Source organism: Phyllobates terribilis, unplaced genomic scaffold (assembly GCF_046119375.1).
Source record: "Phyllobates terribilis strain yellow unplaced genomic scaffold, ASM4611937v1 Scaffold_171__1_contigs__length_4068163, whole genome shotgun sequence".
NCBI classification, from domain to species: Eukaryota; Metazoa; Chordata; class Amphibia; order Anura; family Dendrobatidae; genus Phyllobates; species Phyllobates terribilis.
The window spans coordinates 1235993-1262031 of NW_027362931.1; the positions used below are offsets into that span (position 1 = coordinate 1235993).

At 45.5% G+C, this 26039-nt stretch overlaps 2 protein-coding genes across 2 annotated transcripts; both read left to right on the top strand.

Moving 5' to 3' along the window:
• The first annotated feature begins 215 nt into the window (after window positions 1-215).
• LOC141212353 (oocyte zinc finger protein XlCOF29-like) lies at window positions 216-11282 on the top strand. Its single transcript, XM_073664910.1, has 4 exons — window positions 216-564; window positions 8247-8426; window positions 9322-9445; window positions 11182-11282. Exons 1-4 carry the CDS (start codon window positions 340-342, stop codon window positions 11280-11282), a joined length of 630 nt encoding a protein of 209 aa, XP_073521011.1. The 5' UTR covers window positions 216-339.
• A 2503-nt stretch (window positions 11283-13785) lies between these two features.
• LOC141212372 (uncharacterized) lies at window positions 13786-24281 on the top strand. The gene is made up of 5 exons (XM_073664924.1): window positions 13786-13880; window positions 13959-14037; window positions 14738-14835; window positions 14957-15074; window positions 22460-24281. Exons 4-5 carry the CDS (start codon window positions 15008-15010, stop codon window positions 24250-24252), a joined length of 1860 nt encoding a protein of 619 aa, XP_073521025.1. The 5' UTR covers window positions 13786-13880; window positions 13959-14037; window positions 14738-14835; window positions 14957-15007; the 3' UTR covers window positions 24253-24281.
• Window positions 24282-26039: the final 1758 nt, after the last annotated feature.

Genomic DNA, 26039 nt, shown 5'->3' on the forward strand with positions numbered 1-26039 from the left:
TCTACAAGACGTCACCGACCACGACCGATGGATCCTGTAACTAAGGCTCAGATCACTGATGGATCCGGTCTCTCGGCCTCTGGTCTCCTCCTGGAATCCCCTCAGTGCTGACGTCACACAGATCCTGCTCTGTCTCCAGGAATATAATCTGCGGGGAATGTTCTCTGCTCTGTATATAATGTCTCCTGGGCGCAGGTCTCTGTATAATGGCTGATAACAGAGAGAACAGAGATCCAGGAGAAGTATGAAGTGTCTGCTGCACTGAGGGGGAGGAGCTGTCGTGACATCATCATTATCACAGGTCCTTCACCTATCTCCTGAGCTCCGCCCCCTGATCACATGGCGGTGACATCACCACAGGTCCTCCAGCTCTCAGTGCAGATCTCCGTCCTGGTTGTGTGCAGCTCTTGCTCTCTGTTATCAGCCGGCAGGACGAGATCCCTCCAGCTGATCCAGTGCTCCTCCCTCCTTCTCCTGAATGACCCCCGGAGGATGGACGAGGACGAGACCACCAGAAGATTATTACACTTCACCCTGGAGATCATCTCCCTGCTGAGCGGAGAGGTAACTCCTCTACATTTCTATCAGCTTTATTGTGTTATGTAACAAGTCCGACATCTATCTGATATGAGAGCATCATGATGTGGGGGCAGAGACCTTGATTCCAGTGATCGGTCGCTTACTGGGCTGCTAGCTGCAGTTCTGATGAAATCCCTGTTTATTCTGCTGTAGCTCTAGTAGTGCTCTGAGCTCTGTATAGCTTCACCCACAGCCCTGATTGGCCGCTCTCTGTACACTGTGCATAGGCAGAAAGCTGCCAGTCAGTGGCAATAACTTAGTGACAGATTCCATTTAACCTCTTCATGACATCCACCGTACATGCAGCACCTGATGCAAGCAATCCAGAGTATTAGATCAGCGATCCGGGCAGGAAAAGTTGATGTCCCGTCCAGAGACAAGGTAAACAACAACAAAGAAAGGAAAAATTATTAATTAAATACACATATTTACATAAAAATAAATAAAGTACACTTTTGGTATCGCTGTGTCCGGAACGACCTGACCTATAAAATTGTCCCACTAGTTAACCCCTTCAGTGAACACGGTAAAAAAAAAAAAAAAGAAGCAAAAAACAATGCTTTATCACCATAGCGCCAAACAAAAAATGTAATAACACGCGATCAAAAAGGCGAATGTAAATAAAAATGGTATCGCTGAAAACACCATCTTGTCCCGCAAAAAACAAGCCGCCATACAGCTCCATCAGCTTAAAAATAAAAAAGTTATAGCTCTCAGAATAAAGCGATGAAAAAAAAATAGTTTTCTATAAAATAGCTTTTATTGTGTAAAAGCGCCAAAACATAGAAAAATGATATTAATGTGGTACCGCTGTAAACGTACTGACCCGAAGAATAAAGCTGCCTCATCAATTTTACCACACGCGGAACAGAATGAAAAAAAAAAACATAAAAAAAATTCTGGAAGTTCTGTTTTTTGTTTATTCTGCCTCCCAAAAATTGAAATAGAAAGTGATCAAAAAATGTCGCGTGCCTGAAAATGGCACCAATAAAAACGTCAACTCGTCCCGCAAAAAACAAGCTGTCACATGACTCTGTCGGCCAAAATATGGAAAAATTATAGCTCTCAAAATATGGCGATGCAAAAACTAGATTTAAAAAAAAAAAATGCGTCTTTTAGTGTGTGACAGCTGTCAATCATAAAAACCCGATATCATTCTGGTATCACTGTAATCGCACCAACCCGAAGAATAAAGTCGTCTAATCACTTATACCGCATGAGGGACGGCGTAAAAAATAAACTCTAGGGTTAGGGTTGTGATGGGGTTAGGGCTGGGTTTGGGGTTAGGGTTGTGATGGGGTTGGGATTTTTTTCAAAAGTAGAAAAAAAAAAGATGACGATATGGCGACTAGTGTCGAGCGCAAGTGCTCGCTACCTGAGTTTGCATCGGGTGCTCGGGTATGCACCGAGTATAGCGGGTGCTCGTGTCTCCGCCCCATATGCATTGTGGCCAAAAAAACCTCACGGGGATTGCCTGCCATGCACAAGCGATCCCCACATGTTTTTTTTTGGGTGTCTAATAACCATGAAACATGCGGGCGGGGACTCGAGCACTCGCGATACATGGTGCATACCCGAGTACCTGCTGCAAAATCATGTAGCGAGCACTAATGACAACTTATTCAATATGATGACCTAATATTATCAAATTCTGTGTCGTACCTCTGGGTTCAAAATGTTCACTATACTCCTTAATAAAATCCTTGAGGGGTCTAGTTTCCAAAATGGGGTCACTTGTGGGGATCAGGGGCTCTCCAAACGCAACATGGCATCGCTAATTATTCATTACATTCAAAAAGTCAAATGGCGCTCCTTCCCTTCCAAGCCCTGCCGTGCGCCCAAACAGTGTTTTTTCCTCACATATGGGGTATCTGCATGCTCAGGGGAAATTGCACAACAAATTTTGGGGTCCATTTTTTCCTGTTACCCCTGCGAAAAAAAAAAATTGGGTCTAAAGTAACATTTTTGTGAAAAAAGTTAAATGTTAATTTTTTTCTTCCACATTCCAAAAATTCCTGTGAAGCACCTGATGGGTTAATAAAGTTCTTGAATGTGGGTTTGAGCACCTTGAGGGGTGCAGTTTTTAGAATGGTGTCACTTTTGGGTATTTTCTGTCATATAGACCCCTCAAAGTCACTTCAAATGTGATGTGGTCCCTAAAAAAATGGTTTTGTAAATTTTGTTGTAAAAATGAGAAATCGCTGGTCAACTTTTAACCCTTATAGCTCCCTAACAAAAAAATTTTGGTTCCAAAATTGTGCTGATGTAAAGTAGACATGTGGGAAATGTTATTTATTAACTATTTTGTGTGACATATCGCTCTGATTTAAGGGCATAAAAATTCAAATTTTGAAAATTGCTAAATTTTCCAAATTTTCGCCAAATTTCCCTTTTTTTCACAAATAAACGCAAGTGATATCGAAGAAATTTTACCACAATCATGAAGTACAATATGTCACGAAAAAACATTCTCAGAATCGGGGGATCCGTTGAAGCTCCAGAGTAATTACCTCATAAAGTGACAGTGGTCAGAATTGAAAAAATTGGCCTGGTCATTAACGTGCAGACCACCCTCGGGGGTAAAAGGGGGTTAATATTAATGATATAACTTAATATTCAGAAGAATTAAAGGGGTATTCCCATTCTCCAATGGGATACCAGATATATAGTGTGTTTCATATAAATGCTGTGTTTTTTTGTGTAAACTGTGCATTTTATATAAATTGTGAGACCTGCTGACAGGCAGCACAAAAAGGGTTAATCTTCCTCTAACAGGCTTGATCATGTGACCCAACTCTGTTTAATATGCAGAAGCTTCTGGAAAAACGCCTCTGGGCAGTCAGCCAATGACTGCAGCTCTAACAGTCACATGGGAGTGGGAGGAGTTAAATCCTGTGAGGTAGTTAAGGATTGAAGAGGCAGTTGGTGGTCAGACATTTTGAGAAGAGGAAGCCATTTTGTAGGTGAAGGAGTTACCTACCTTCTCCCTGACTGCTGCGCTTAAAAAAGGGACAGACACAATAAGGGGAGCTGATAGTCTTCATATTAGGAAGAATTACCTCAGGGCAGAAACAGAGCACAGCGCTGAGGAAGAAATATTCAGATTTGATGAAACCAGAGGTTTCCAGGATCTGCCTGTCTGCAGGTGCACAACAATATTCAACCATGAGTGTCATCCTGTACCTCAGCTCCCTACCGCTTGTGAATAAGGCTATGTGCCCACGATGCAGAAATGAAGCAGAAATTTTCCTGACCATTTCTGCATCTCCCTGGCAGAAAAAACGCATGCAGATTGTGCATGCGGTTTTCCTGCAGAATATATGCGGATTCACATGCAGATTGTGCATGCGGTTTTTCCTGCAGAATACATGCGGATTCACATGCGTTCCCCCATGCATTTCCGCATGTGGATTGACAAGCGCTTTCCAGGCGATTTTAGCATCACTTGGAAAGTGCTTGACAACTAGGTCACACTATATAAATCCATGCAACCGGCATGGATTTATAAAGTGTGACCCGAGAGAGTGGTAAAAATAAAAAATAAATGTATACTTTACCCTCCGATGGCCCCCGGTATCCCGCTCATTCCGTTCTCCCTCGCCGGCAACTTTGAATTGAAAGACCTGCCGACGTCAGCGTCACGTGACCCGTCACATGACTCTGATGTCAGCGCAGGTCCTTCAACTCACTGCAAAGTGCCGGGAACCAAGCAGGAGCGCTGCGCGGGCCGACAGAAGGTAAATATACATTTATTTTTTATTTTATCCTTTTTTTACAGATTTTTTAATGGTACCTGGGTGCGGATGAGACTCTCCTCTCCTCCACACCCGGGTACCATCCGCACATTAGAACGCGCCAATTACGCAAGTACAGATGCAGTCTTGCGGAATTGGCGCGTTCTAATGCAAGTCAATGGCGGCGAAAACGCAGCTTTTCCGCAAAATTAATGGACATGCTGCGGATTTTTGAGCGCAGCGTTTACGCTGCGGAAAAATCCGCATCATGGGCACAGCACATGCGGATTTCAATTGGGGAACATTGCTTCCCTTCTACCATGCATTTTTAATGCGTTTCCACGCCGTTTACGCAGCTGCAAAAACGCCGTGGGAACGCATTAAAAACGCATCGTGTGAACTCAGCCTGAGTGTCATCCTGTACCTCAGCTCCCTACCGTTTGTGAATAAGGCTATGTGCCCACGATGCAGAAATGAAGCAGAAATTTTCCTGACCATTTCTGCATCTCCTTGCCGGAAAAATGCATGCAGATTCTATGTGCGTTTTTGAAGTGTTTTTGACGCTTTTTTGATGCGTTTTGTAAACGTTTTTGAAGCCAAATAAAGTTAGTGGGGAAAAAAAAAAGGCCAATAATGTAATTTCCTAGTCAAACCCCTATTCACCATTTTGGAAGTATTCAGGATGCCACAAGAACTGCAGCCCCTGTAATTAATATAAAAAAAATATATACACATACATACTCTATGCAGATATGTACGCGTGTGTATACATGGGCTCCCCCCCACACACACACTCCTCACCCAGTATCCAATTACGGCTCTTTCACACGTCAGAATCTCCGGTACGAATGGTGATGACTTTTTCCACACATACCGGAAACACACACAGACCCATTTCAATGTATGCTTGGTCACGCATACGCTGTACAATAATCTTACATTTCAATGTATTTAAAAAAAAAAAAAATGTGTGGGTTCACGCGTATTTTTAATAACCAGCAGAGGGAAAGCAGACGGCTGAGGGCTGATATAGTCTGGGAAGTAGCCAAGGACTATGGCCCCTTCCCTTGCTATTAATATCAGGCCGCAGCAGTTAGCTTAGCCTTTACTGTCCATTCTACAGGGGGACCCAAAAAAAAAAATGACATAGTGTCCCCCTATAAATTGGAGCCAGCAAAGGCTCTGCGGACAGCTGCGACCTGATATTAATAGCCTAGAAAGGGGCCAAGGTTATAGGCCCCCTTCCAGGCTATAATACCAGCCCTCAGCCGCCCCAGATTTGGCGCATCATATTTTTGCGCCAAATCTGACGCTTAGCCTCGTTCTTCCACGCTGCCCTGGTGCGGTGGCAGGGGGTAATAGTAGTGGGGTTCATGTCAGCGCCAGCTGCCATAAAGCCCAGGTTAGTAATGAGGGGCGTCTATAAGACACCCCCATTGCTAACCTACAAAGAGCTAAAAAGAAAAAACACACACTACACCCAGAAAATAATTATTTATTTGAAATAAAACACACAATTTTATTTAATTATAGATTTACAAAAAAAAAATAATTACCTGTCCACGTTCCTGCGATGATCTCCCATGCACAGCTGTCACATCTGGAGATGTGACAGCTGTCATGGCTGCTGTAAGCTCACACTGCCGGGAACACTTCCGCTCCCGGCAGTGTGAGGCACTGACTGAGGTCACCAGAGTGCATTCAGTCAGCGCAGCTCCGGTGACCCCCCTTACGGCCCTGCTGTACCGTGGGAATTTCTCACGGTCAGCAGGGCCGTAAAGGAGGTCACCGGAGCAGCGCTGCCTGAACTCCGGTGAACTCACTTATGCAATGATGGGGCTGCTTTACGGCCCCGTCATTGTAGCGGTGGCAGCGGTTTAGAGCGGTCACATTTTATGTGGCTGCTCTAAACTGGAGATCTTCATGGGACACTCGTGGATTACTATGGAGGGGTAAGGATAAAATTGTGTTTTTTTATTTTATATTTTATTACAGGAGATTGAGGGCTTCGGGGAATTAGGTATATAGGTGAGTATAGGTGTATTTTTTTTATTTTTTACTTTATTTTAGGTGGCGATCGGCGGGAACAGGTAATGTATAAACTAAATTTCTTTAGGCAACCACTGGCCACCAATGAAATGTATTTTTAAAATTAATTGGGGACCAAACAAAAAAAAAATGGGGACTTTAAATTAATAAAAAAAAATAGGTTGCCAAAAAAAAAAAAAAAGGGGGCATACAAAAAATAAAAAATGTATAGGGGCAAAAATATAAACCTATGGGGGCCAAAAATAACATATGGGGCAGTTTTACGGACACATTAGGGCAATTTTAACAGCAGGATCAGGCTGATGGGAACTACTGCTCCCATCGAGCTGATCCTGCTGCCACTAGTGGACGGGGGACAGACATAGGCCGATGGGAGTAGTAGTGTCACATAGACCTATGTCTGCCTGCACGCAGACACCCGCTGACAACCGCAGACACCGCGCAGAGCCCATGCTGACACCGCGCAGGTTTCCAGCGCAGACACCCGCAGACACCAATCATGACCGGGACATTCAGGTCCATCTTGTACCACCCCAGGTGCTCAGCCATGATCCAGGAAGACAGGAATGGTATGGGATTCTCGTCTTCCTGGATTTATGGGATGGCTGGAACGCCCCCGCATGAGGTCACTTCCCATTTGCTGCAGTCTTGTGTTCCAAAATCGCAGCAAATGCGCTTTAATTCTGCAAGTAGTTTTACATATTTGCAGATTTGAAGCGTTCCAATGCAAGTCAATGGCGGCGAAAACGCAGCGCTTCTGCAAAATAATTGGTGGTGCTGCGTTTTTTTTTCCCCATGAAAAAACGGAAGTGGAAATTTGAGCAGCATGTGCACAGCACACGCGGATTATCATTGGGGGATATGGCGGACCTTCTACCAAGCGTTTTTGAAGCGTTTCTGCAGCGTTTTTGCTGCTGCTAAACGCTTCAAAAACGCATCGTGGGCACACAGCCTAAGAATTTGACCCATTATCCCCAGTAAAGGGACTTCTGTTTAAGTTCTTTAGGCTTCTTTATGACTGGGGCTCGGGTGCACAGACTACTACCACCATCATCACCCTCTACCTGGAGGCATTTACTGGAAAAATATTACATTGTGGAGTTTAATTTGAGAAGAGAGGACTCTTCTCCTGACAGAAAACTGTCCACAGCGAGATACATTGTATACTGCGAGGAGTGCAGCCCCCTGCCATACACCACATGAGATTACCACACTTGTGCGCACTTAAAGGGGTACTCGCATCTCCAAGATCCTATCCCAATATGTAGTAGGTGTAATAATAGTAATATTAGCAAATGCCTCTAATTAGAAATGTAGTATAGTATTTTTGATTCGCTATCTCTTACCTCATGTGCAGAGCATCGCAGGACCTTAGGTATCCATGGTTACGTCCACTGATAAAATCACAGTTAGCTGGCTAGCTGCTAGTGGTCGTAACCATGGATACCTAAGGTCCTGCGATGCCTGCACATGGGGTAAGAGAGCTAGCGAACCAAAAATACTATACTACATTTCTAATTGAAGGTATTTGCTAATATTATTATTATTATTACACCTACTACATATTGGGATGGGATCTTGGAGATGGGAGGACCCCTTTAACTGAAAAAAAAACTAAAGAAATGAACTGGAATATAAATGAGTGTACATGCAGCATGTAAGAGCGTGTTCACACATGGCCCAAATAGGGTCACTGTGTAATTTTGATCAAAATTAAAGTCAAACTAGTAAGAATTGAAAAAATTGGCCTAATCAGAAAGGTGAAAACAGTCTCGTGGGTGAAAGTGTTAATAGGAACCTGTAATTAGGTTTTGGGTTAGAAAGCCACAACTATTTCATTATCTCTCTGGGGTTTTGTGTTTTACCACTTTTCTCCATACACAGGATTACACAATAGTGAGGAAGACACCGGGGGAGGGTGTGACTCCCATCATCCATCTCCAGGAGTCAGGAGGGCGGAGCCCGGACCCCATCACAGAGCCTCCCCCGCACCCCCCGATACATGAGAGGAAGAAGAAGATCCTAGAGCTCAGCAACAAGATGATTGAGCTGCTGAGCGGAGAGGTGACTGCTGGGACATTATACAGGACCGCACTGGAGGATTCTGGGTGATGACCGGAGAGGTGACTGCTGGGACATTATACAGGACAGCACTGGAGGATTCTGGGTGATGAGCGGAGAGGTGACTGCTGGGACATTATACAGGACAGCACTGGAGGATTCTGGGTGATGACAGGAGAGGTGACTGCTGGGACATTATACAGGACAGCACTGGAGGATTCTGGGTGATGACCGGAGAGGTGACTGCTGGGACATTATACAGGACAGCACTGGAGGATTCTGGGTGATGAGCGGAGAGGTGACTGCTGGGACATTATACAGGACAGCACTGGAGGATTCTGGGTGATGACCGGAGAGGTGACTGCTGGGACATTATACAGGACAGCACTGGAGGATTCTGGGTGATGAGCGGAGAGGTGACTGCTGGGACATTATACAGGACAGCACTGGAGGATTCTGGGTGATGACCGGAGAGGTGACTGCTGGGACATTATACAGGACAGCACTGGAGGATTCTGGGTGATGAGCGGAGAGGTGACTGCTGGGACATTATGCAGGACGGCACTGGAGGATTCTGGGTGATGACCGGAGAGGTGACTGCTGGGACATTATGCAGGACGGCACTGGAGGATTCTGGGTGATGACCGGAGAGGTGACTGCTGGGACATTATGCAGGACAGCACTGGAGGATTCTGGGTGATGACCGGAGAGGTGACTGCTGGGACATTACACAGGACAGCACTGGAGGATTCTGGGTGATGAGCGGAGAGGTGACTGCTGGGACATTATGCAGGACAGCACTGGAGGATTCTGGGTGATGACCGGAGAGGTGACTGCTGGGACATTATACAGGACAGCACTGGAGGATTCTGGGTGATGACGGTGTCGTTGTTGTCAGGTTCCTATAAGGTGTCAGGACGTCGCTGTCTATCTCTCCATGGAGGAGTGGGAGTATCTAGAAGGACACCAGGATCGGTACCAGGAGGTGATGATGGAGGAGCTCCGGCCTCTGACATCACCAGGTGAGAGGAGACTCTTGTTGGCTCCGGTGGATGTGATGACGTCTCTCGGCCTCGTCCTATAATACATGATTTTTCTCCAGACTTGCTCTGGTTTTCTCTACATTTTCTCACAGCTTTCATTCCCTGATTCTTCTCTTCTGATCTGTGAGTCGTGGTTTCTCCGCTGTCGTCTTCATCAGTCTTGAGTCTTCGTCCTCGGCGGCTTCTTTCAGAATCTTTCACCTTCCTTAGAGCATCGGTCACATTTTGTCTGCAGATTTCCCAATGGAATTTTTCATAAAGTCCCACATTCAATATAACAGCGGATCGTCCTTTGCTTTCCTTATGAGGAGGTCAGAGTTCTCGTTAAGTTCTTTCAGAGCTCGTTGCTCTGATATCATTAGATTATGATATTTCTGTCCTTGAAATTTTGTGTTCTTTTTAATGTAAGTAGTTCATCTTCAATCATTTCCTAGAAAACATCCAAGACTGGTGGACGAGACTTGACCGGATAGTAATAGAGATTTTTTTATAACAAACGATTGAAAGTAACTGTCTGTTGTGTTGAATCGCTGGAGTTTTATGATCAAGAAGTGAACTCTGTTCATCAAAAGTTCCAGTTCTATTGGGAACATCATCATGAGAAACTTCTTGTAACGAGTTCTCCATGTTCTCATTCTGTTCATTGACCATGAAATGACAACGCAAAGTGAAAGTTCTCACAAACTTATTCACATCTAATAAAGTTCTATGAACGTCAAACTCAATTGTCGGGGAGAAGGTTAAGCCTTTGGATAGAACTGTAACTTCAGCCTCTGTTAATTACTGTCACTAAAGAGATGAAGCGTTTTCTTCAAAGGGCTAAAAATATATCTTTATTATTAACAAATAAAAAAAAAACATATAGAGGAATACCATATGTATTCATATACAAATACAATATATACAAAAAGTGAGGTACAAGTTCAGGAAGAACAATGGTGGTATACCTGGATATAAAGCTTCGTGTACTGCACTGCTACATCTAAGGCCCAGACCAAAGGTGAAATTATCCTATTAAGTAAATACGAAATATGGGTCCAATTATATGTTAGAGAGTATACTAATGCGTAAAGGTCCATAGCATACATCACATAAGTAATATATAATATCAGTTATTTATATCATTATAATGAAAAAGTTTCTGACTAGAGAAACACTATCACAAGTAAGCATTATACCTCATAGACATAAAGGATATAGTAATAAACATATAAAGTGATAGGTTCAGTCAGTATGCTGGGCAAAGGTGATACAAATAAGCATCAACAGACCAAGTGCAATAGGACACAATAGATAGACATAATGGTAATGTTACCAGCAGTGCAGGAAACCAGGGACCCAACCAGCAAAGGCTAAACAGACAGCTGCCGGCTGATATTAATAGCCTGGGAATTGGATATTGTCCCCCTCCCAGTGCAAGAACACCAGCACTCAGCTGCCCAAGAATTGGCGCATCCATAAGATGCACCATTTCTGGCGCCTAGCCTCGGCTCTTTCCACTTGCTCTGGTGCGGTTACGAGTGGGGTAATACTATTGGGGTTGATGTTAGCTTTGTAATGTTTGCTGACTTCGAGCCCAGGGGTTAGTAATGGAGAGGCGTCTATAAGACACCCCCATTACTAACTCCGTAAGTTTAGTTAAAAAAGCACACACACAGAGCAAAGTCCTTTAATTGAAATGAACACTCCCAGACCCTCTTTTACCCTTTATAAAGATCAAATTAAAATACAAAATAATCCTCACCTGTCCGCCGATAATCCTTATGTGATGCTGTCCAACAAAAATCCCCAGCCGTGCTACATCTGGATTGTTTGATGTGACTGCTCAGCAAGCCAGTAGCGTGAGAATGCTCCTGCAGTGTCTAGCACTGCTCTGACTAAGGTCACCGGAGTTCATAGCCAATGAGCTCTGGTCACCTTACTGACGTCACTGCTCGCTGCACTGACCAGTGTGTCCTGGCTGGCGGGCTGAGCCATCGCTCAACACACCATACAGATGTAGCAGAGCTGGAGTTCGTCACGGGACATCATCAGTATGGATTATCTGCCGACAGTTCAGGATGACTTTGTTTTTTTTTATTTTTCTTTGGATATTATTAAATGGGTAAAAGGGTCGGGAAGTGTTTTGTTCAAATAAAGGACTTTGCTCTGGGTGTTTGTGTTTTTTACTTAAACTGATGGGGGTTAGTAATGTGGGTGTCTTGTAGACGCCTCTCCATTACTAACCTTGGGCTTGAGATCAGCTGACATTACAAAGCTGACATCAACCCCAATATTATTACCCCATTTGCCACCGCACCAGGGAAAGTGGGAAGAGCCGAGGCTAATGGATGCGCCATTTTTTGGGCGGCTGCAGGCTGATGTTATTAGTTTGGGAGGGGGTACAATATGCATGGCCCCTTCCTAGGCTATTAATACCAGCCTGCAGCTGTCTGCCTAGCCTTTTCTGGTTATTAAAAATAGAAGGGGCCCCCACATCATTTTTTTGGGAGGGGGTCACCCCTTGTTAATAACCAGTAAAGGCTACGCAGATGTTAATATTAATCCCCTGGGAAGATCTATGTATATTAATGTTTATTACCCGCTTCCCAGACTATAAGCATCAGCTGTCCGCTTTCCCCCTTTGCTTTTTTTACTTTAAATTCTTTAATTATTAGCTAAATCCATGTACAGCAGCTCCACACGCCCTGCACTGATGATATATCTCACTGACTCATTTCTATCTTTCTAGATCTATAAAAAATGTTTTATTAGTTAGAAAATTAGCCTGAAATGTCAGAGAATGACCGTCTGTAAAAGCTGATGTTATAAACGCGTTTGATACGGATGTCATACAGATGCGAGACAGGTGAGAGAAGTCGCATCGTACTCGCAAGACAATCATCCTACTGTTCAGGAATATCCGACCAATTTTATTTCAGCCGATGAGTGCGATCCCTTAAATGCGACATGTTAGTAACGGCTGATTGACGTCAAACTGGCCATAGATATAAGTATTGGGGAGCAGGACTGCAGACTTAAAATACAAAAGGGGAGAAAGGAGGAAACTTAAAATTGGTTTTGTAAATTTTGTTTGAAAAATAAGAAATTGCTGATTAAACTTTTACCAAAAAAAATAAATCTGATGTGAAGTAGACATGTGGTAAATGTTAGTTATTCCATACAAAATAGTTAATACATATCTGGTTAAAAGGCATAAAAATTAAAAGTCCAACATTTTTTTTGTAAAATTTTCGATATTTTCATAAATAAACGCAAAAAAAAAGCCAAATCCTAAATTTACCACTAACATGAAGCACAATGTGTCACGAAAAAACAGTTTCAGAATCAGCGGGATCCGTTGAAGCTCCAGAGTTATTACCTCCATAAAGTGACAGAGGTCAGAACTGTAAAAAATTGGCCCGGTCAGGAAGGTGAAAACAGACTGGGGAGTGACGGGGTTAAAGGGATGTTTGTTCAGAAGAATATGTATTATGGAGCTTTTCTGTGGAGTCTGACCCGACAATCTCTCCTTGGCTCCCCGTGTGCATCAGTAAGCGCCCATGACCCCGGTGTCGGCTCTCTAGTTGTCCTTTCTACACATTGATAGGCACTAACCGCTGCGTACCGGGTGCTCCCCACAACACCGTCCTTCCCGGCGCTGTGACTTCATCCGTCAGCCGTACATGTGCCCTTTTTTCCTCCTTCAGAGACAAACGCAGAACTTGCTGCCTATTTTAGTGTTTATATCGAGGCGGATGTTGAGAGTTATCTCTATTTAAAGAAGAATAAGAAAGCGGTAACCCGTCTTTTAATAGATCAGGTTCTCTCCTCTTAGTGATCCCAGAGGATCCTGTCCAGGAGGGAGGCCGTGTCCTCATGATGACATCATGAGATCTCAAAATACAATCACTGGTAAATGGTCACCGTCCTTCCCACCAATCTACATAACGGTGAATTAGGACAGAAGAAACCGATGGATAGAAATGTGGAGCTTTCTCCAGCTCCTCTGTGGTTCCATCCCTGGAAACGAAACTTGGAGAAGTTGTGTTTCTTAGTACGGCTCCTTCATCTGACTGACGAGGGTCTTCTCTGTCCCTCTCCTCAGGGTCCTGATCCTCCGGGTGCAGAGCAGAGAGCATTAGGCTTTGGCCTCGCTGATTATCACTTCATACTTGAGGCCACAATGTGCTGGGTCCTTGGTACCCGTGGTGAGGACCACAACAATGTAATTTATTCCCTGATACATAAACATAGAATTACTGGTACTGAGAGACGAGTCTCATATATAGACTGATACACGGCAGGTCATGTATTCAGTCTGTGTGTCTCCACAGATGGATCCAGGAGGAGAAATCCACCAGAGAGATGTTCCCGTCCTCTGTATTCACAGGACTGTCCAGAGGAGAATCACAACATCCCGGAGGATCATCAGGTAGATGACACTGAAGTCCCCACAACATCGGACCATGAAGTGATGGGACCTGAGCTCATCTTACATTTTTATTTTTAGGGTGAAGATCTGGTTGATATTAAGGTTGAGGTTATACATGGAGCACAAGACGCGATCGCAATATGGGCCGATCAGCAGGGTGAGGAGGGAGACTGTCATGTCTGTTCTGTGGTCACCTACTACTACTCCCATAATTTCATCATAACATGTGTGGTAGATCGCTCACACGGAGGTAGACACAGGTACACTGTTTCTTTAAAAACTTCTCGTTGGTTTATTAAAATGCAGCATAAACCAACACTGAGTCCATAAAAGAAATCACGGCCCTTTGGCCAAAAAGTTCTCGTTGGTTTATTAAAATGCAGCATAAACCAACACTGAGTCCATAAAAGAAATCACGGCCCTTTGGCCAAAACAGGAAACAAAGCAAAATGGTAACACAAAAGCACAGTCTTTGTGATAGCAGGGATCCACCTTCTGAGAGTTCAGCAACTCCATATGGTTCAGGAAAAACAAACACAAGATCCTCTCTGGAGCTAGCTTCTCCAGACACTGAACACTGAATGCCTCAGTAGGACTTGTATTTAAATCAAAGACCACACTCTGAGATGGAGATATGGTGAATGACCTCCCACCCTTCACAATGATCATTCACAAAAAACACTCCCTTTTAACATGGAAGTTTAACCTCTTTAAGCAAATAACATGTTGGAGCAAATTTCATGGTTTCAATTCACAGAAGCTAATAGCCTCCGTGAAATATATCTTCCCTCTATCACTTTACCAGTGACTTTGCCACACATGACACAATCTATTCCGTCACTGTGTGTTTCCTACAGATGGATTCAGGAGGAGAAATCCACCAGAGAGATGTCCCTGTCCTCTGTATTCCCAGGACTGTCCAGAGGAGAATCACAATGTCCCGGAGGATCATCAGGTAGACTGTGCTGAGCCCTGTACTGGATCTGTATATAGGGGACATTTCTGATTGAGGTCATAGATGCCACAGATTTTCGTGGTTTCTTGTATTGTGCTGATTGTTACATCTGGTATATCAGGAGGAAGATCCAACTAAGAATAAAGTGAAGGACGAGACAGAAGAAGAAGCGATGACGGGGGGGGATCAGCCGTGTGTGAGTGACGGGAAGGAGGAGATTCCGGTAGATGTTTCCACAGGTATGTAATAATGACCAGCGTGTGATGATGATGATGACCGGTGTGTGATATCGTGTGGAGTCTCCGGTGCAGTGAAGCTTTATCCGCTGTCCACATCACAGCAGAAGCGTCCGGTGATGGCGCGGCTGCTCCTGTAGAGTCCGGCTGTGCTCTGATGAATACCGGGGCCGCCTCCACACCTCTTCTTAATGATTTAGGAAGCACATATTAGTTTTCCTTTACCTTCTATAATATTCTTTCCATCCTTTACGTCCATATTTTCCTTACACAAGTCCGTGCTGCCATATAAATGACTGAGCTTGTGCTCCAGGTTATGAATCTCCCCGTCCTATGGATCTCGGTGATGTAGCAGCCACTGCCTGGTGCTGACGAGTGACGACACATGTCACATGTAGAGTCGTCCTACCTGTCGCCTCTGTTTGCCTCCCACTGCCTCCTACATTGAGGCCGGCGTTCTGGTCCCTCCTCATCCAGGCCGGCTGCCCGGTGGCATGAAGACCCCTATGGTAAGTCAGTAAGTGCCATGCTATGGAGGTGTGGGTCAGACATACTGCTGTCGTCCCTCTGCCACTATGGAGGCCATCTTGGATGTAGGAGGACCAGAACACAGGTCTTAGTCAGAGACAAGCGGAGGACACCAGGTAGGTGACAGTACATGACAGATGTTTAGTCCTCTGTGCCGGGTGGAGAATTGCTTCATCATAAAAGGGATTAGGAGCTCGTATCTACAAACAGCTGCGATGGCCGCATCTAGAGTTGTCGTTATCTTACATCATGTCGGTTTTTGAGATCTGGTTCAATCAACATATAAACATGGAGACTAAATACTGCCCAGAGGGGGCGCCCTTCACCATGCACGGATTATATCCCCTGTCAGCGTCTCATTTATGGTGAATCTTTTAATATGGAGAGATTCACTATATGGAGAATAGTATTGGGCCACACGCATTAATCACTGCATTCTGGCTTCTCCTTCAGGCCCTGTTGTCCCCCCGGTGTATAACATCCAGCCCTGTCCCACCCCCCAGTATATAACATGTGGCTCCTCGGTGTGTATTGGTTACAATTTCAACTGCTGGGTATATAGATCCTGGGGGGCATACTCAGGGGGTGATATGTGCAGGACAGGCCAGATGTTATACAGGGGTTATATTCACAATAACCAGGGTGTACTTTATTATAAGAGCACATTGTGATTTTGGGAACGTCCCTTTAGAAGAATCTTCACTCTCGGTCTCTCCAGACAAGATGTCGTCTAGGAATCGTCCCCCCATCTGAGCCTCTAACGTGAATAAATAATTCTCTTTCCAACAGTAAAATACATAAATTACCAAAAGAAGGTAAGAAGACGTCCTCATCCAGGTTCCGAAAGTTTTAAGTTTTTTTGTTTTTGTTTTTTTTACCAATAAATTGGATGAAATTCTTTTTCCGACAAGAATTGTTACCAAAGAAAGAAACTGCTGCTCAGATTCCCGGCCGTTCCTCCGACATTTATGAATGACATGATAACCGGGTGTCACCGTTCTCCATACATGTGTCCCCACACTTCTGACACTCAGCTCTGATTGGACAATGTAGGGGAACAATGGTAACGCCCAGTTGTCAGTATTTCCTTACATTTATAGGGTGAATAGCAGGAGAACTGCGCAGCTTAGTGACCAATAACATTATGACTCCGGAAATGAGAGGACGAGAAAGTAAAAAAAAAAAAAATTAAAAATCAATAAAGAAAAAATGTATCTGTAAGGCCGATAATGGGGGAAATGATTTACAGATAAAATGACCAAACAACTTACAATCCTAGAATGTTCTGGTTGGAGGGGACCACCTCCAGGGTCCCCGTATCCAGCCCCCTGCTCAATGCAGGACTCACCATCTCAGACAGATGTCTGTCCGGCCTCTGTTGGATTGTTTTCTCCATTCTTGATGGTTTATTTCTCATTACTGACCTCGCTGTATGAGGAGCTTTTTTGTGGGGGATGAGTTGTATTTCTCATCTTGTTACTTTATCATCTTTATTCTGCTGTTATTTTTTAGAATTTTTCTCTCTTCATGAGCTGCACAAGTTGAGTGATAAAACGACCGTCCACCCTGAGACTGAGAAGTGACTATACGGTTATCATATATAGACTCCCTTCCTTGTGTCCTCCATCTGCCTCCTGTAACGGTGAACCGATGGAGGAAACCTGGCAGTTCCTAATAATAAGGCGCTTACACACAGTCTCCATACAGCCGGTCCCAGAGGTTTCCCGGCTTCCATCTTTTTACCACTGTACAGTGATCTGGACTTACAGCACAGACACCGGGGCTGCTCCACATAGTAGTGCTGGCTGGTAGAGCGAGCTGGCAGAAGAAGGTCGACATGTCAGATCTGACCCAAAGATGGCAGGTACTAGACAATCAAGAAGCGGGACGAGGTCAGAATCAGGAAGCCGAGTAAGAATGGTCCTGTAGATGGAGGCCTAAGTCATCCCGGGGTATTATGGAAGCCAGACAAGGTTACCAAAGACAAACAGGAGCAATGAAAGCAGGTGCAGAATACATCTGTAACTGGTGACGCCCCGCAGACTGCTGGGAGATTAATAGGATGTGGCGCTGCCCTATAGGTCACAGCACAGGAAAGGCAGGGGAGGGTGGGGTAGACGTATTACTGCACTCACCATACCACTGCACTGGCCGCCCTGGAAGCCGGGGGAAGGGACCACCGATCTGAGGGGGCAGCGGAGGGCAGAGGACCCCATAGGGGACTGTACAGGGAAATGTGTAGCGTTCAGTCCCGGGGTGGAGGGTCTCTGTAACTGCGGTAATACAACTGATCCAAGCCAATAGCAATATATTTATTTCATTTTCTTTTAGGACTTTTCTACAATAAATACTTTGTTTCTTTTCAGACATTTTTGTGTTACCAAATCCTGGCGGCCATAAACCATAAGCGATGTATTGTTACATGGTGACAGTATTCCTCATTGTTCCCATATAATATACACAACGTCCTGATCAGTCTTTATTACACAAGAATAAGAGGAATAAACTTCATGAATTGTAAGAATAGACGAGATGGAAATAGGAGACTTTGTCCCCGGAGTCTCCACAGAAATCTGTGTATTTCTTCTTCCGTCTCAGGATTCTCGGTTCCGGGGTAAAATCTCTATTCAGTTAGGAAACATTGTTCCATCACTGAGATCGGAGGTGACGGCCGCTACTGATAAGATTCTGTGTAGGGGGAGGGGAGAGGAGGGCGGGGCTAGAGGCTGAGCTCCTCCCATCTACATGGACTCTGACCAGTAGTGACCGTCCTCTCCTATCTCAGTAATGGGACGCGTACACCCGGCGTCAGAGGCTCAATGCAGTGAGGAGGAGAAGCCACGCGCATGCGGTAGGTTTGTCATGTTCTCAAGCCTCCAAAGCCGTGATGACATGCTAAGTGGGACGACTACTCTGGGGTCACGAACGCCTCATCGACAAATCAAAGGCCTCATAAACTTTAGAAATACAATACTTTTTCTAAAGATCTGTTTGTGTGTTTAATGTAATAGAGATGTTAGGTGGAGAGTTTATATCTGCAGACACATCTGCTGCGGGTTCTGGGGGCACAGGAAACGGACAGTTTCCCTTTAAACATTATTTTTAAGGACATATATTTAGGGTTTCGGGCAGGGGCGGATGTATCACATGTGCACTAGGTTCAGCTGTATATAGACCAAGTAATGTAAGGAGGCTCCAGGGGATAAGGAGGATCCGTGGTGTAGGGAGGCTCCAGGGGATAAGGAGGATCCGTGGTGTAGGGAGGCTCCAGGGAGTAAGGAGGATCCGTGGTGTAGGGAGGCTCCAGGGGGTAAGGAGGATCCGTGGTGTAGGGAGGCTCCAGGGGATAAGGAGGATCCATGGTGTAGGGAGGCTCCAGGGGATAAGGAGGATCTGTGGTGTAGGGAGGCTCCAGGGGATAAGCAGGCTCTGTGGTGTAGGGAGGCTCCAGGGAATAAGCAGGCTCTGTGGTGTAGGGAGGCTCCAGGGGATAAGGAGGATCCGTGGTGTAGGAAGGCTCCAGGAGATAAGCAGGCTCTGTGGTGTAGGGAGGCTCCAGGGGATAAGGAGGATCCATGATGTAGGGAGGCTCCAGGGGATAAGGAGGATCTGCGGTGTAGGGAGGCTCCAGGGAATAAGGAGGATCCATGATGTAGGGAGGCTCCAGGGGATAAGCAGGCTCTGTGGTGTAGGGAGGCTCCAGGGGATAAGCAGGCTCCGTGGTGTAGGGAGGCTCCAGGGGATAAGCAGGCTCTGTGGTGTAGGGAGGCTCCAGGGGATAAGCAGGCTCCGTGGTGTAGGGAGGCTCCAGGGAATAAGCAGGCTCCGTGGTGTAGGGAGGCTCCAGGGGATAAGGAGGTTCCGTGGTGTAGGGAGGCGCCAGGGGATAAGCAGGCTCCGTGGTGTAGGGGAGGCTCCAGGGAATACGCAGGCTCTGTGGTGTAGGGAGGCTCCAGGGGATAAGCAGGCTCTGTGGTGTAGGGAGGCTCCAGGGAATAAGCAGGCTCTGTGGTGTAGGGAGGCTCCAGGGGATAAGGAGGCACCATGGTGTAGGGAGGCTCCAGGGGATTAGGAGGATCCATGGTGTAGGGAGGCTCCAGGGGATAAGGAGGCTCTGTGGTGTAGGGAGGCTCCAGGGAATAAGCAGGCTCTGTGGTGTAGGGAGGCTCCAGGGGGTAAGGAGGATCCGTGGTGTAGGGAGGCTCCAGGGGATAAGCCGGCTCTGTGGTGTAGGGAGGCTCCAGGGGATAAAGAGGATCCGTGGTATAGGGAGGCTCCAGGGGATAAGGAGGATCCATGGTGTGGGGAGGCTCCAGGGGATAAGCAGACTCTGTGGTGTAGGGAGGCTCCAGGAGATATGGAGGATCCATGGTGTAGGGAGGCTCCAGGGGATAAGCAGGCTCTGTGGTGTAGGGAGGCTCCAGGGGATAAGCAGGCTCCGTGGTGTAGGGAGACTCCAGGGGATAAGGAGGATCCGTGGTGTAGGGAGGCTCCAGGGGATAAGCAGGCTCCGTGGTGTAGGGAGGCTCCAGGGGATAAGGAGGATCCGTGGTGTAGGGAGGCTCCAGGGAATAAGGCGGATCTGTGGTGTAGGGAGGCTCCAGGAGATAAGGAGGATCCGTGATGTAGGGAGGCTCCAGGGGATAAGAAGGCTCTGTGGTGTAGAGAGGCTCCAGGGGGTAAGGAGAATCCATGGTGTAGGGAGGCTCCAGGGGATGATGAGGATCCGTGGTGTAGGGAAGCTCCAGGGGATGATGAGGATCCGTTGTGTAGGGAGGCTCCAAGGGATAAACAGGCTCTGTGGTGTAAGGAGGCTCCAGGGGGTAAGGAGGATACATGGTGTAGGGAGGCTCCAGGGGATAAGGAGGATCCGTGGTGTAGGGAGGCTCTAGAGGATAAGGAGGATCCGTGGTGTAGGGAGGCTCCAGGGGATAAGGAGGATCCGTGGTATAGGGAGGCTCCAGGGGATAAGGAGGATCCATGGTGTAGGGAGGCTCCAGGGGATAAGGAGGATCCGTGGCGTAGGGAGGCTACAGGGAATAAGCAGGCTCCGTGGTGTAGGGAGGCTCCAGGGGATGATGAGGAACCGTGGTGTAGGGAGGCTCCAGGGGATGATGAGGATCCGTGGTGTAGGGAGGCTCCAGGGGATGATGAGGATCCATGTTGTAGGGAGGCTCCAGGGGATGATGAGGATCCGTGGTGTAGGGAGGCTCCAGGGGATAAGGAGGATCCGTGGTGTAGGGAAGCTCCAGGGGATAAGGAGGATCCGTGGTGTAGGGAGGCTCCAGGGGATGATGAGGATCCGTGGTGTAGGGAGGCTCTAGAGGATAACGAGGATCCGTGGTGTAGGGAGGCTCCAGGGGATAAGGTGGATCCGTGGTATAGGGAGGCTCCAGGGGATAAGGAGGATCCATGGTGTAGGGAGGCTCCAGGGGATAAGGAGGATCCGTGGCGTAGGGAGGCTACAGGGAATAAGCAGGCTCCGTGGTGTAGGGAGGCTCCAGGGGATGATGAGGATCCGTGGTGTAGGGAGGCTCCAGGGGATGATGAGGATCCGTGGTGTAGGGAGGCTCCAGGGGATGATGAGGATCCATGTTGTAGGGAGGCTCCAGGGGATGATGAGGATCCGTGGTGTAGGGAGGCTCCAGGGGATAAGGAGGATCCGTGGTGTAGGGAAGCTCCAGGGGATAAGGAGGATCCGTGGTGTAGGGAGGCTCCAGGGGATGATGAGGATCCGTGTTGTAGGGAGGCTCCAGGGGATGATGAGGATCCGTGGTGTAGGGAGGCTCCAGGGGATGATGAGGATCCGTGGTGTAGGGAGGCTCCAGGGGATAAGGAGGATCCGTGGTGTAGGGAGGCTTCAGGGGATAAGGAGGATCCGTGGTGTAGGGTGGTTAATGGAATAAGGAGGCTCCAGAGGATACATGGAGGCCCATTTGCACTACAGGTTGCTCACATACTCGAATCATTCCACTTTCTACCACTGTAGATTTTTCTTCTCAGACATTGGGAGAAGGACTCCCCTGGGTACTGTAATTAGGATTTAACCCTGTAATATGACTTCGGTGCTATTTCATTCTTCTAAGGATTCGTATCATGTCCTTACTGGGGTTGAGTGAGTATGTTCTGTCCGAGTATGCTCGGGCCAAGCTTCGAGTATTTACAGCTGCTCGGTGATAAGGTTAGATCGCTCCCGTGTGCATGATTTGCAACTGTTTGACAGTTTTATTACATGTGAGGAATATGTAAGAAATAGACATTCCTCACATGTAATAAAGCTGTCAAACAGTCGCAAATCATGCACACGGGAGGGATTCAACCTTATCACCGAGCAGCTATAAATACTCGGAGCTCGCCCGAGCATACTCACCGAAAGGGTTAACAGAACATACTCGCTCAACACTAGTCCTTAGGTATACTGTGGACATGATTACGGCGGCCACCTTTATGAGGCCCACCTTTGTGATTAGTCAGTCTCATTTGCATGCAGTAATAAAAGATTAAAACTCAATTTTTAATTGCGTGGACACTTTTCTACACTAAGGGCGAGATAGGAAGCTTGAGAGAGTGAAATGGCACTGGTGGTACATTAAGGGGGTAAATCCTGATGACAGGTTCCCTTTAAGAACTGTCTATTTGCTGTCTAATCTCTGCCACCCCTGACTTGTGCCAATGTCACCAGTTTATAAGTGTTATTCACTTTACTCGTCATTGTGTTAATGTTATGGCATGTAGTTGTCTTCCTTATTACCGGTACTTTGACTGACGAGGGTCTTCATTGTGAGATCCAGAAAATAAATGTGTAAATCTCTTTGGATATGATTTTTTTAACAACATAAATCTGTCTTTCATCCTTATAGGAAATCCCTGTGAGAATAAAGGTTTATCACTAAATTGTAAAAAAGAAGATATATGGGAGCACTCTAATGGAGGAAACCTCATCACCCTTCCTGCACCTTCTGGACTTCACAGCACTTCACTTTCTTATAATCCTCCTAATCATGAGGAATCATCTCCTGAGCAATCTCACATTGTTATCACAATTCCAGGTGACACAGATACAAGATTTCAGTGTGACAAGCAATTTACTAAAAGCTCAGATTTATTAACACACAGAAAACACAAAGGAGAAAAGTCATACTCCTGTTCAGAATGTGGGAAATGCTTTACAAATAAAACAAAACTTGTTATACATCAGAGAAGTCACACAGGAGAGAAGCCATATTCATGTTCAGAATGTGGGAAATGCTTTACAGATAAAGGGAATCTTATTTCACATCAGAGAATTCACACAGGAGAGAAGCCGTATTCATGTTCAGAATGTGGGAAATGCTTTAGACATAAATCAAGATTTATTATACATCAGAGAATTCACACAGGAGAAAAACCATTTTCATGTTCAGTATGTGAGAAATGCTTTACAGATAAAGGGACTCTTATTAGACATCAGAAAACTCACACAGGAGAAAAGCCATATTCCTGTTCAGAATGTGGGAAATACTTTACATATAAATCAAAATGTGTTAGACATGTGAGAATTCACACAGGAGAAAAGACATTTTCATGTTCGGAATGTGGGAAGGCCTTCACAGGTAAATTAAGTCTTGTGTTGCACAAGAGAAGTCACACTGGGAAGAAGCTGTATTCATGTTCAGAATGTGGGAAATGCTTTACAGATAAATCAAGATTCATTAGACATCAGAGAATTCACACAGGAGAAAAACCATTTTCATGTTCAGTATGTGGGAAATGCTTTAATGATAAAGGGACTCTTATTAGACATCAGAAAACTCACACAGGAGAGAAGCCATATTCATGTTCAGAATGTGGGAAATGCTTTACAGATAAATCAAAATGTGTTAGACATGAGAGAATTCACACAGGAGAAAAGTCATTTTCATGTTCAGAATGTGGGAAGACCTTCACAGGTAAATTAAGTCTTGTGATGCACGAGAGAAGTCACACTGGGGAGAATCTGTATTCATGTTCAGAATGTGGGAAATGCTTTCCAACTAAATCAAGATTTATTATACATCAGAGAATTCACACAGGAGAGAAGCCATTTTCATGTTCAGTATGTGGGAAATGCTTTACTGATAAAAAGACTCTTAATAGACATCAGAAAACTCACACAGGAGAGAAGCCATATTCATGTTCAGAATGTGGGAAATGCTTTGGATATAAAGGGAGTTTTATTAGACATCAGACATTTCACACAGGAGAGAAGCCGTATTCATGTTCAGAATGTGGGAAATGCTTTCCAGCTAAATCAAGATTTATTATACATCAGAGAATTCACACAGGAGAGAAGCCATTTTCATGTTCAGTATGTGGGAAATGCTTTATTGATAAAAAGACTCTTATTAGACATCAGAAAACTCACACAGGAGAGAAGCCATATTCATGTTTAGAATGTGGGAAATGCTTTACACATAAATCAAAATGTGTTAGACATGAGAGCATTCACACAGGAATAAAGCCATTTTCATGTTTGGAATGTGGGAAGTCCTTCACAGGTAAATTAAGTCTTGTGAAACACGAGAGAAGTCACACTGGGGAGAAGCCGTATTCATGTTCACTATGTGGGAAATCTTTTGTAAATAAATCGTATCTTGTTAGACATGGGGGAAGTCATACAGGAAAGAAAGTGTAATCGTGTACACTGTGTGTTTTAAAATTTTTAATAAAATTGCTCAGAATAATCAGTACACTTCCTTTGATAAGTAAGATTGTCATTAATATCTCACTGAATACCAGAACAATTTCTAAAATTTTCCTTTCCCCCATGACCAGCGCCACACGAGAGAGGGAATTCACCCAATAAGGACAGGAAGCGTACTGAATAAGAGGGCTGCACCTCTACCCCGCATCATTTTGGTTTCCTGTCCATGAGGGAACCTGAAGCTGAAGAATCAGGAGAGGAAAGTTAAAGGAGAAACTTACCCAGGCCTTGCCTGGAAGAAAGGCTCCTTGTCTATAGTGCCGTGTCGGGTCCTGGAAGCGCCACCGCTGGTTGCTTGAGGGCTCATGTAGATGCGAGCGCCGAAGTCCTTTTGGATGCCTGCTGGCCCCAACAATGTCCCAGGCTTGCGCATGTGCAGGACGCCCTGGGATTGGTGCGCCCTGATGAAGAGCATGCCGGAGACTTCTGACCTGAAGTGTTGGATTTCACTTCCAGGGGGTCTGGAGAAGGCATGCACAAGGGTGTGCGGGAGTTGCTGTGGCTGGTCCCTCTTTTAAAATCACGCCTGACTGCCAAAAGAGTGGGTTTTCTCTGGCTCTCCTTCCCCACGTGATATGGAGAAACGTCAGTGCCAGGATCAGAGTTTACACAGCAATGGCAGTCTCATGAGTTGCAGAAGTGATAGTACGACCGACCACGAATAATGGTGTGATTTGATCCAGCCCCTGAATCTGGTACCCTTATTAAACTCCAGAATGCTGACTGATCTTTGTGAAATTTCACCATGGTAATTAAGTCCCTTTTTCTTGTCTCTAATTACTAGGAATGGCTTAAGAAATGTGGCACAAAAGAATAAGGAGTGAACCCTTTGTAGGGATAAGTTACCTGACTTGTGGCAGAAAAGACTGTGCAGATTGTATACAGAAAACCGCATGTGAAGAATCCACTAACTTCATGGATTTGAGATCCGTGATCAGGGCACAAGTTAAGAATTCCCTTGAGACCCTTATTCATAAAAAAAGGAATAGAAAGGGAAGGAAAGGGTCCAAAAAATTATCACCTGATTTAGATGAATCTATAAAGTCGGAAGGTGAATGTGGATTGGATTCTTGTTCCTTTTCATTCTTTAATGGCGATACAGGGGGTAGGCCATGCTTTCCTATAAAAGTCGCAGATAGGTTGATTAAGGCTGTGAGAGCTACCATGGGCATCTCGGATGCTAAGACCCCCAAATCCATACAAGAGTTCATGTTTTGTGGATTAGGGCAAAAAAAAGAGGCGCATATTTCTAATTAATGAAAAGATTCAGGCTCTCATTAAGAGAAAAAACAAAGAGAAACGTTTCACTACCATCATCTTCTAAGAGAAGATACCAATTTGATGAGGAGGAAACAAGACTCATGGAATAAGATCCCAAAGCTAGACGTAGCAGTGGCCAATTCATCCAGAAAATCTACCTTGCCTTTTGAGGATGTGGGTATTCTGAAAGATCATCTGGATAGAAAGGTAGATGGTTACTTAAGACACACCTGGGAGTCCTCGGTGGGTGCCCTGAAGCCAGCGGTCTCTACGACCTGTACAGCCAGATCTATGATTATCTGGTTGCAACAACTAGAAGGTCAACCGAAGGATAATGTCCCAAGGGAAAATATCCTGGCTGATGCAGGGAGCAGCAGCTTTTATTGCAGATGCCTCAGCAGACTCAGTGAGGATGGCAGCCAGGTTAGCGGGCCTCTCTATTGCCACTCGTAGGGCGC